This window comes from Triticum urartu, chromosome 2A (assembly GCF_056163025.1).
Source record: "Triticum urartu cultivar PI428250 chromosome 2A, HENAU_Tu73, whole genome shotgun sequence".
NCBI lineage: Eukaryota > Viridiplantae > Streptophyta > Magnoliopsida > Poales > Poaceae > Triticum > Triticum urartu.
The window spans coordinates 653,456,861-653,469,279 of NC_141874.1; the positions used below are offsets into that span (position 1 = coordinate 653,456,861).

Here is a 12,419-nt window from a genome sequence, read left to right on the forward strand (position 1 = left end):
CTCCGTAAACTAATATAAGAGCGTTTAGATTACTAACGCTCTTATATTAGTTTACAGAGAGAGTACTTGCTATCTCTAATGAATAAAGTTTTCGTTTATTTCAGAAAAAAAAGTCTCCGCAGTGCGTGCGAGTTGCGACGGCTGGCTCTCCTGACATGCTTCGGCGAGGAGGCCGCAGTCACGGATCCTCGTGTAACCTGCTTCCTCCCCTGGTTTGCCTTCTCTGTATATGCAAGTGTTTGGACTCTACTTTCGATTCGGATTAGAGCGACAGGCACGATCGGAGACCAGACTCGGTGTAACAGATCGACCCAATCGCTACAAATATCACCAACAAAAAGGTTCGATTCTCGTTTCTAGTGCCACTTGTGCTTGCCAACCGCTCGTAATCGACCGAGAGACACGGACGCGCGGTATGTCGACAACCGCCGGCAGCACCCAGTCGTCGTCATCGCCGCAGTGGTCCGACCTGCCAGACGACCTCCTCGGCCTGGTCCGCCTCAGGCTTGCCTGCCCGCGCGATCGTGTGCGCGTCGCCGCCGTTTGCAAGGGGTGGCGAGCCGCCGCGTCGCTGCTCCCGCGGCCGCCGGGCCGCCCGCTTCTGCTCGTGTCGCTGCGGCGTGTCCGATGCAACGGGACGAAGCGGCTGTGCGGCCCCGACGACAGCTGGGTCGTGCGCGTTCCAGACAAGGCAGAAGACAAGTGGTTCCTGGGCTCACACGAAGGCGGCTGGGTCGCTGCGGTCGACTGGAGCAAGCTCGTCATCGTGAATCTCTTCTCTGGTGAGGAGGTGGAGGCCAGCCCATCTCCAGACGTAGATGACATCGGAACAACCAGCCTTCGAAAAATCATCTTCTCCGAAGCTCCCACCTCTAGCAGCTGCATCCTTGCAGCCATCGCTTATGAGCGGTCCCACATTGCACTGTGTAAATCTGGCCGTCACGAGAGCGGGTGGACCGTAAAAACATTAGGCGAAAAATTCATTATAGACATTGCATTCTGCAAAGGTGAGCTATATGGTCTTGTCTATCCTAACGAGGAGCTGATCAGGTTCAAGATTGACATGAAGGCAGAGGGCACGCCGGTCATCACATCCTGCCACCCGCTGGCCATCGAAAGGCGCCACGGTACCCAGGTATATGAGGCCCATCTCCTCGAGCTACACGGCAAGCCAACTATGGCAATAGATCGTTGGTGGTTGCCGAACCGAGAGTCCTTCTTCAAGATTTTTACACTTGTCGACACCGATAACGACAAGGCTTACAAGTACAAGTGGGTAGAAGTACTTAATTTTGGTGACCACGCCTTGTTCTTAGGGGTGAATTGGTCTAAGGCGGTGCACGTGACGGCAGATGGGCATCATGGTTTGGAGAGAAATCATGTCTACTACTCCGAAGAAAACTTATCACCAACAAAGAAGTTGCCCGATGATGTGGTGTACCTTGTTACAATTGACAACGACGGGCAAATGTACTGTAGGGAAGACCAAAGTATTGGTGATGGGGTCGAGAGGACAGGATATTACGTGACGAGTCATAAACATCGTCCCATGTGGGTTTGCCCTACATTGTTCTAGCTAATGTATTAATTAGTCTGATGGGCATATATACCACAAAAGATGTTACATTGCTTTACCCTCGTAATTCATGTGTGTATGAGGATGGTGTACGAAAAGGAAAATTGCACGGTGACAGCATGTAGCGGCAGATCTCCAGCCATCCAGTACGTTTCCAAGGTTGATGCTATGGATTTGTGTATAAGTTGCATTATATACGTTTGAAATACCTCTGTCCATTCTGACGCATATGCTCTGTGTCGGAAGTCGATGAAGACGAATGAACCACCCGTGTCATCGATCGCGACATGTGCAACCCCACGGTGGGCATCAACTATTGTGGTGTGAATTCTGATATAGTAAGAGAGGCAAGGAAAGAGGCCTGATGATTCAAGATGTAGGGGGTGAGGGAGTCCTGGATTAGGGGTCCCCGGACGTCCGGGCTATGTGACGTGGGCCGGATTCGTGGGCCATGAAGATACAAGATGGAAGGCATTCCCCCGTGTTCGGATGGGACTCTCCTTGGTGTGGAAGGCAAGCTTGACGTTCGGATATGAAGATTTCTTTCTCTGTAAATCGACTCTGTATAACCCTAGCCCCCTCTGGTGTCTATATAAACCGGGGGGTTTAGTTCATAGAGGCAATCATAATCATATAGGCTAGACGTCTAGGGTTTAGCCATTACGACCTCCAGGTAGATTAACTCTTGTAACCCCTATACTCATCAAAATCAATCAAGCAGGAAGTATGGTATTACCTTCATTAAGAGGGCCCGAACCTGGGTAAACATCGTGTCCCCATCTCCTGTTACCTTCGACCCTAAGACGCACAGTTCGGGACCCCCTACCCGAGATCCGTCGGTTTTGACACCGACATTGATGCTTTCACTGAGAGTTCCACTGTGCCGTCGTCGAAAGGCTCGATGGCTCCATCGATCATCCACAGCAATACCGCCGCAAAGGAGATTTTTCTCCCCAGCCAAATCTTTGTATTCGGCGGCTTCGTACTACGGGCCAACTCGGCTGGCCACCTAGAGCAGATCGATAGCTACGCCCCTGGTCATCAAATCAGTTTTGGAAATCTGAATTATGTCGCTGATATTCGAGGAGACTTGATATTCCAGGGGTTCGCGGCCCCAACCACCTCTCCGGCCTTAGATCCGGAGCACGTCACCAAGTCCAAAGACGAGAGTCTAGAGCCCGCCGGACTCTCTGCAGCTATAGAGATCGATACTAGAGAACCGGAGGGGGTAGCATCACCGGCAGGCCCGGAGTTATGCCATGCTCCCTCTATCAGCGTAAAGTCGGACTCCTCTCCGGACACTAACTCTGAACCCTCGAAGTCCGCGTCATGCGAGCTCGGCCAGGGAACTTCTGTCCCGCCCAACTCCACGGACTCTCGCTTCCCCGTCCAAACCTCGCTCTTAAACAAGGTTTTGGACTTAATTCGATCCCTCGCCATCACAGAGGAATCACCCCTGAGTTGCGCTCAGCCCGGACTAGGGGCTGAAAGCAGGGAATTTTACTTCCCACCCACCACCCACTTCATAGCCACTATCGAGGATTTAACTGACATGCTCGATTACACCTCAGAAGACATTGAAGGTATGGATGACGATATGGGCAGTCCTTTTGGTCTTGGTTACCCCCGAGCTTGCGTGCTCGTTAATTTGGCTGGTAATGCCATGTAATGCACTTTATTTCGTCGCCGTTGCCTTGTGTGGCATGCCTTAGAACATGGGTGACTAGTTGTGGCTCCGTTTGTTAGGTTTGTTTGTGTGTGCACACTGCCTATGTTGAGGGCTTTATTAATTTAAAGCCGGACGTCCCTGACGTCTATGTTCTAAAAAAAGGTATGGATGACGATGCCGGAGAGGAGCAGGCCAAAACCCGCCATTCACCGGACGCTGGACGGCCACTTCCTCATATGAAGTGTACATGGTGGACACACCTAAAGAAGGCGACGGCGATGATGAGAAGGATCCAGTCGAGGACGAACCTCCTGAGATACCACCAAAGCATCGACGTCAGCAGCGCCGCTCTAAATCGCATCGCGACAAAGATAGCAACACCGGCACCGGAGACAATAATACTCCGGAGAACGCCGAAGACCAAGAAGGCCCTATCGAACCAACATCCGAAAAGGATGATTGGGAGGACGGGCAAGTTGACCCTGACGAGCTAGCAGGGAATGAGGACTCGGAGGAACGCAATTATCTACCACTCTCCGAGGACGACGTGAGCCTCGGCGACGAAGATTTCATCATGCCAGAGGAACCCCTTGAACAAGAGCGCTTTAAGCGCCGGCTAATAGCCACTGCAAGAAGCATGAAAAAGAAGCAGCAACAGCTTCAAGCTGATCAAGATCTGCTCAACAACAGATGAACTAACGTCCTGGCAGCCGAGGAATACGGCCTCGAACGCCCAACTAAGAGTTACCCGAAGCGCAAGCTACTACCACAATTTGACGATGAAGCCCTGGAGCCCATACCGCCAACGTGTGATGCGGTTGACAGACCGGACCAACCACCACGTGGCCGGGACAGAGTGGCAACTCAAGCCCAACACCCACCCGCACCACCTCGCCCTAGAGGCAGAGAAACAGCGGCTCTAGGATACACCTACGACCTACGATAGGACCTGGACAATAGAGCCGGTCAGACTAGATCAATCTACGGATCAAGGGGGCGTGCCCCAGCACGAGAGGCCGGCCATCAGGCCTGGCGCGACAAGCACAACCTCACCCGGGCATAAAACCGCATACGGACTTCACCCGGACTGCGTCGAGACATTACCCGATACAGAGGCACCACACACCCCCTATGCTTCACCGATGAGGTAATGGAGCACCAGTTCCCAGAAGGGTTTAAACCCGTAAACATCGAATCATGCGATGGTACGATGGATCCCACAGTCTGGATTGAAGATTTTCTTCTCCACATTCACATGGCTCGTGGCGACGATCTACATGCCATCAAATATCTCCCCCTAAAACTTAAGGGACCAGCACGGCACTGGCTAAACATCCTTCCAGAAAACTCCATCGGTAGCTGGGAAGATTAGGAAGATGCCTTTTGAGATAACTTCCAAGGTACCTATGTATGGCCCCCAGATGCTGATGACCTCAGCCACATAGTTCAGCAACCCGGAGAGTCAGCCCGGAAACTCTGGACTAGGTTCTTAATTAAAAAGAACCAAATTTTAGACTGTCCGGACGCCGAAGCCCTCGCGGCCTTTAAACACAGCGTCCGCGACGAATGGCTCGCCAGACACCTCGGCCAAGAAAAGCCGAAGTCCATGGCAGCCCTTACCGCGCTCATGACCCGCTTTTACGCGGGAGAAGACAGCTGGCTAGCCCGTAGAAGCAATAGCACCAGCGACCCGGGACCTCCGAAGCCAGGGACGGCAATGGTAGGCCACGACACAACAAGCACAAGCGCCAAATCAATAATGACGGGGCCGAAGATATGGCAATCAACGCGGATTCAGTGGCCCTAAACCCGGCCAATGAAAGAAGTCGTTCAAAGGAAACAAAGATGGTCCATCCAGTTTGGACAGAATACTCGATCAGCCTTGTCTGATTCATGGCACCCCCTATAAGCCTGCCTATCATACCAACAGAATCTGTTGGGTTCTTAAACAGGCCGGCAAACTCAACGCCGAACACAAAGGGAAAGGGCCGCCTGATACGTCTCCAACGTATCTATAATTTTTGATTACTCCATGCTATATTATCTACTGTTTTGGACTATATTGGGCTTTATTTTCCACTTTTATATTATATTTCGGACTAACCTATTAACCAGAGGCCCAGCCCAGAATTGCTGTTTTTTGCCTTTTTCAGTGTTTCGAAGAACCGGAATATCAAACGGAGTCCAAACGGAATGAAACCTTCGGGAACGTGATTTTCTCACCGAATATGACCCAAGAGACTTGGACCCTACACCAAGGAAGCTTCGAGGTGGGAACGAGGTAGGGGGCGCGCCCTACACCCCCAGGCGCGCCCCCACCCTCGTGGGCCCACCGAAGCTCCATCGACGTACTTCTTCCTCCTATATATACCTACGTACCCCCAAACAAACAGATACGGAGCCAAAAACCTAATTCCACCGCCGCAACTTTCTGTATCCACGAGATCCCATCTTGGGGCCTGTTCCGGAGCTCCGCCGGAGACGGCCGTCATCACGGAGGGCTTCTACATCATCATAGCCTCTCCGATGAAGTGTGAGTAGTTTACCTCAGACCTTCGGGTCCATAGTTATTAGCTAGATGGCTTATTCTCTCTTTTTGGATCTCAATACAATGTTCTCCCCCTCTCTTGTGGAGATCTATTCGATGTAATCTTCTTTTTGCGGTGTGTTTGTTGAGACCGATGAATTGTGGGTTTATGATCAAGTATATCTATGAATAATATTTGAATCTTCTCTGAATTCTTTTATGTATGATTGGTTATCTTTGCAAGTCTCTTCGAATTATCCGTTTGGTTTGGCCAACTAGATTGGTAGTTCTTGCCGTGGGAGAAGTGCTTAGCTTTGGGTTCGATCTTGCGGTGTCCTTTCCAAGTGACAGAAGGGGCAGCAAGGCACGTATTGTATCGTTGCCATCGAGGATAACAAGTTGGGGTTTATTTCATATTGCATGAATTTATCTCTCTACATCATGTCATCTTGCTTAAGGCGTTACTCTGTTTTTAACTTAATACTCTAGATGCATGCTGGATAGCGGTCGATGAGTGGAGTAATAGTAGTAGATGCAGAATCGTTTCGATCTACTTGTCTCGGACGTGGTGCCTATATACATGATCATACCTGGATATTCTCATAACTATGCTCAATTCTGTCAATTTCTCAACAGTAATTTGTTCACCCACCGTAGAATACTTATGCTCTTGAGAGAAGCCACTAGTGAAACTTATGGCCCCCGGGTCTATTCTCATCATATCAATCTCCATCACTTTAATCTTCCTTTGCTTTTTACTTTGCCTTTTACTTTTTGCTTTGCATCTCTATATCAAAAATACCAAAAATATTCTCTATCAGATCTCACTCCCGTAAGTGACCGTGAAGGGATTGAAAACCCCTAATCGTGTTGGTTGCGCTGAGCTATTGCTTTTGTGTAGGTACGAGGGACTTGAGCGTGGCCTCCTACTGGATTGATACCTTGGTTCTCAAAAACTGAGGGAATTACTTACGCTACTCTGCTGCATCATCCTCTCCTCTTCGGGGAAATCCAACGCAAGATCAAGATGTAGCACCGCCCAGCGAGGACGACGACGAAGAGCCTCATCAACCGAGCACAGGGGGACAGAAGAAATTCCCCCCAAAGTGAAAACGGTGAATATGATATATGTCACACATATCACTAAGCGGGAGCGCAAGCGCGCATTACGGGACGTCTACGCCATCTAGCCGGTCGCCCCAAAATTCAATCCATGCTTGGCATGTCCGATCACCTTTGACCGAAAGGACCACCCAACCAGTATCCATCACAGAGGTTCGGCAGCTCTGGTCCTCGATCCAATCATCGACGGATCCACCTTACGCGAGTCCTTATGGACGGCGGCAATAGTCTCAACTTGCTTTACCAGGACACTGTCCGCAAAATGGGCATTGATCCGTCAAGAATCAAGCCCACTAAAACCACCTTTAAGGGAGTAATACTTGGTGTAGAGGCCCGCTGCACGGTCTCAATAACATTGGAAGTCGTCTTCGGTTCGCCAGACAACTTCTGAAGCGAAGACTTAATCTTCGACATCGTCCCCTTCCGCAGTGGCTATCACGCACTACTCGGAGAAACCGCTTTCACCCATTTTAATGCAGCCCCACACTATGCCTATCTAAAGCTCAAGATGCCCGGTCCATGGGGCGTCATTACAATCAATGGAAACATGGAACGCTCCCTCCGTACTCAGGAGCATACTGCAGCCATCGCGGCTGAAGTACAGAGCGGCCCTGTCAAGCCGCACACTGTTGGGGAACGTAGTAATTTCAAAAAAATTCCTACGCACACGCAAGATCATGGTGATGCATAGCAACGAGAGGGGAGAGTATTGTCCACGTACCCTCGTAGACCGAAAGCGGAAGTGTTAGCACAACGCGGTTGATGTAGTCGTACATCTTCATGATCCGACCGATCAAGTACCGAATGTATGACACCTCCGAGTTCAGCACACGTTCAGCTCGATGACGTCCCTCAAACTCCGATCCAGCCGAGCTTTGAGGGAGAGTTCCGTCAGCATGACGGTGTGGTGACGATGATGATGTTTTACCGACACAGGGCTTCGCCTAAGCACCGCTACGATATTATCGAGGTGGACTATGGTGGAGGGGGGCACCGCACATGGCTAAAAGATCAATGATCAATTGTTGTGTCTCTGGGGTGCCCCCTTCCCCCGTGTATAAAGGAGCAAGGGGGGAGAGGAGGCCGGCTAGGAGGAGGCGCGTTAGGAGGAGTCCTACTCCCACCGGGAGTAGGACTCCCTCCCTTCCTTGTTGGATTAGGAGAAGGGGGGAAGGAGGAGGAGGAGAAGAAGGAAAGGCCCCCCCTCCTTGTCCAATTTGGACTAGAGGGGGAGGGGGCGCGCAGCCTGCCCTGGCCGCACCTCCTCTTCTCCACTAAGGCCCATGTAGGCCCATTAAACCCCCGGGGGGGTTCCGGTAACCCCCGGTACTCCGGTATATATCTGATAACCCTCGGAACCATTCCGATGTCCGAATATAGTCGTCCAATATATCAATCTTCATGTCTCGACCATTTCGAGACTCCTCGTCATGTCCGTGATCACATCCAGAATTCCGAACTACCTTCGGTACATCAAAACACATAAACTCATAATATAACCGCCATCGAAACTTTAAGCGTGCGGATCCTACGGGTTCGAGAACTATGCAGACATGACCGAGACACGTCTACGGTCAATAACCAATAGCGGAACCTGGATGCTCATATTGGCTCCGACATATTCTACGAAGATCTTTATCGGTCAGACCGCATAACAACATATGTTGTTCCCTTTGTCATCGATATGTTACTTGCCCGAGATTCGATCGTCGGTATCTCAATACCTAGTTCAATCTCGTTACCGCAAGTCTCTTTACTCGTTCTGTAATACATCATCCCGCAACTAACTCATTAGTTGCAATGCTTGCAAGGCTTAAGTGATGTGCATTACCGAGTGGGCCCAGAGATACCTCTCCGATAATCGGAGTGACAAATCCTAATCTCGAAATACGCCAACCCAACAAGTACCTTCGGAGACACCTGTAGAGCACCTTTATACTCACCCAGTTACGTTGTGACGTTTGGTAGCCCACAAAGTGTTCCTCCAGTAAACGGGAGTTGCATAATCTCATAGTCACAGGAACATGTATAAGTCATGAAGAAAGCAATAGCAACATACTAAACGATCGAGTGCTAAGCTAACGGAATGGGTCAAGTCAATCACATCATTCTCATAATGATGTGATCCCGTTAATCAAATGACAACTCATGTCAATGGCTAGGAAACATAACAATCTTTGATGAACGAGCTAGTCAAGTAGAGGCATACTAGTGACACTCTGTTTGTCTATGTATTCACACAAGTATTATGTTTCCGGTTAATACAGTTCTAGCATGAATAATAAACATTTATCATGATATAAGGAAATAAATAATAACTTTATTATTGCCTCTAGGGCATATTTCCTTCAGTCTCCCACTTGCACTAGAGTCAATAATCCAGATTACACAGTAATGATTCTAACACCCATGGAGTCTTGGTGCTGATCATGTTTTGCTCGTGGAAGAGGCTTAGTCAATGGGTCTGCATCCAGATCCGTATGTATCTTGCAAATTTCTATGTCTCCCACCTGGACTAGATCCCGGATGGAATTGAAGCGTCTCTTGATGTGCTTGGTTCTCTTGTGAAATCTGGATTCCTTTGCCAAGGCAATTGCACCAGTATTGTCACAAAAGATTTTCATTGGACCCGATGCACTAGGTATGACACCTAGATCGGATATGAACTCCTTCATCCAGACTCCTTCATTTGCTGATTTTGAAGCAGCTATGTACTCCGCTTCACACGTAGATCCCGCCACAACGCTTTATTTAGAACTGCACCAACTGACAGCTCCACCGTTCAATGTAAACACGTATCCGATTTGCGATTTAGAATCGTCCGGATCAGTGTCAAAGCTTGCATCAACGTAACCATTTACGATGAGCTCTTTGTCACCTCCATAAACGAGAAACATATCCTTAGTCTTTTTCTGGTATTTCAGGATGTTCTTGACCGCTGTCCAATGATCCACTCCTGGATTACTTTGGTACCTCCCTGCCAAACTTATAGCAAGGCACACATCAGGTCTGGTACACAGCATTGCATACATGATAGAGCCTATGGCTGAAGCATAGTGAACATCTTTCATCTTCTCTCTATCTTCTGCAGTGGTCGGGCATTGAGTTTTACTCAACTTCACACCTTGTAACATAGGCAAGAACCCTTTCTTTGCTTGATCCATTTTGAACTTCTTCAAAACTTTGTCAAGGTATGTGCTTTGTGAAAGTCCAATTAAGCGTCTTGATCTATCTCTATAGATCTTGATGCCCAATATATAAGCAGCTTCACCGAGGTCCTTTATTGAAAAACTCTTACTCAAGTATCCCTTTATGCTATCCAGAAATTCTATATCATTTCCAATCAGCAATATGTCATCCACATATAATATCAGAAATGCTACAGAGCTCCCACTCACTTTCTTGTAAATACAGGCTTCTCCAAAAGTATGTATAAAACCAAATGCTTTGATCACACTATCAAAGCGTTTATTCCAACTCCGAGAGGCTTGCACCAGTCCATAAATGGATTGCTGGAGCTTGCACACTTTGTTAGCTCCTTTTGGATCGACAAAACCTTCCGGTTGCATCATATACAACTCTTCTTCCAGAAATCCATTCAGGAATGCAGTTTTGACATCCATTTGCCAAATTTCACAATCATAAAATGCGGCAATTGCTAACATGATTCGGACAGACTTAAGCATCACTATGGGTGAGAAAGTCTCATCGTAGTCAATCCCTTGAAACTTGTCGAAAACCTTTTGCAACAAGTCGAGCTTTATAGACAGTAACATTACCGTCAGCGTCAGTCTTCTTCTTGAAGATTCATTTGTTCTCGATGGCTTGCCGATCATCGGGCAAGTCAACCAAAGTCCACACTTTGTTCTCATACATGGATCCCATCTCAAATTTCATGGCCTCAAACCATTTTGCGGAATCTGGGCTCACCATCGCTTCTTCATAGTTCGTAGGTTCGTCATGGTCTAGTAACATAACCTCCAGAACAGGATTACTGTACCACTCTGGTGTGGATCTTACTCTGGTTGACCTACGAGGTTCAGTAACAACTTGATCTGAAGTTTCATGATCATCATCATTAACTTCCTCACTAATTGGTGTAGGTGTCACAGGAACCGGTTTCTGTGATGAACTACTTTCCAATAAGGGAGCAGGTACAGTTACCTCATCAAGTTCTACTTTCCTCCCACTCACTTCCTTCGAGAGAAACTCCTTCTCTAGAAAGATTCCAAATTTAGCAACAAAAGTCTTGCCTTCGGATCTGTGATAGAAGGTGTACCCAACAGTCTCTTTTGGGTAACCTATGAAGACACATTTTTCTGATTTGGGTTCGAGCTTATCAGGTTGAAGCTTTTTCACATAAGCATCGCAGCCCCAAACTTTAAGAAACGGCAACTTTGGTTTCTTGCCAAACCACAGTTCATAAGGCGTCGTCTCAACGGATTTCGATGGTGCCCTATTTAACGTGAATCCGGCCGTCTCTAGAGCATAACCCCAAAACGATAGCGGTAAATCAGTAAGAGACATCATAGATCGCACCATATCTAGTAAAGTACGATTACGACGTTCGGACACACCATTACGCTGTGGTGTTCCGGGTGGCGTGAGTTGCGAAACTATTCCGTATTGTTTGAAATGAAGACCAAACTCGTAACTAAAATATTCTCCTCCATGATCAGATCGTAGAAAATTTATTTTCTTATTACGATGATTTTCAACTTCACTCTGAAATTCTTTGAACTTTTCAAATGTTTCAGACTTATGTTTCATTAAGTAGATATACCCATATCTGCTTAAATCATGTTTGAAGGTGAGAAAATAACGATACCCGCCACGAGCCTCAACATTCATCAGACCACATACATCTCTATGTATGATTTCCAACAAATCTGTTGCTCGCTCCATAGTTCCGGAGAACGGCGTTTTAGTCATCTTGCCCATGAGGCACGGTTCGCAAGTACCAAGTGATTCATAATCAAGTGGTTCCAAAAGTCCATCAGTATGGAGTTTCTTCATGCGCTTTACACCGATATGAACTAAACGGCAGTGCCACAAATAAGTTGCACTATCATTATCAACTCTGCATCTTTTGGTTTCAATATTATGAATATGTGTATCACTACTATCGAGATTCAACAAAAATAGACCACTCTTCAAGGGTGCATGACCATAAAAGATATTACTCATATAAATAGAACAACCATTATTCTCTGATTTAAATGAATAACCGTCTCGCGTCAAACAAGATCCAGATATAATGTTCATGCTCAAGGCTGGCACCAAATAACAATTATTCAGGTCTAAAACTAATCCCGAAGGTAGATGTAGAGGTAGCGTGCCGACGGCGATCACATAGACTTTGGAAGCATTTCCCACGTGCATCGTCATCTCGTCCTTAGCCAATCTTCGCTTAATCCGTAGTCCCTGTTTCGAGTTGCAAATATTAGCAACAGAACCAGTATCAAATACCCAGGTGCTACTGCGAGCATTAGTAAGGTACACATCAATAACATGTATATCACATA

At 47.8% G+C, this 12,419-nt stretch overlaps 1 protein-coding gene across 1 annotated transcript; it reads left to right on the plus strand.

The window, feature by feature from the left end:
- The first annotated feature begins 415 nt into the window (after positions 1-415).
- Positions 416-1,576, plus strand: LOC147986436 (putative F-box protein At3g25750). The gene has a single exon (XM_087542008.1). The coding sequence runs from the start codon at positions 416-418 to the stop codon at positions 1,574-1,576; it is 1,161 nt and encodes a 386-aa protein (XP_087398134.1).
- Positions 1,577-12,419: the final 10,843 nt, after the last annotated feature.

Bases quoted from the DNA above. Each gene is read 5' to 3' on its own strand.
- LOC147986436 (XM_087542008.1), top strand. From the start codon at position 416: ATGTCGACAACCGCCGGCAGCACCCAGTCGTCGTCATCGCCGCAGTGG.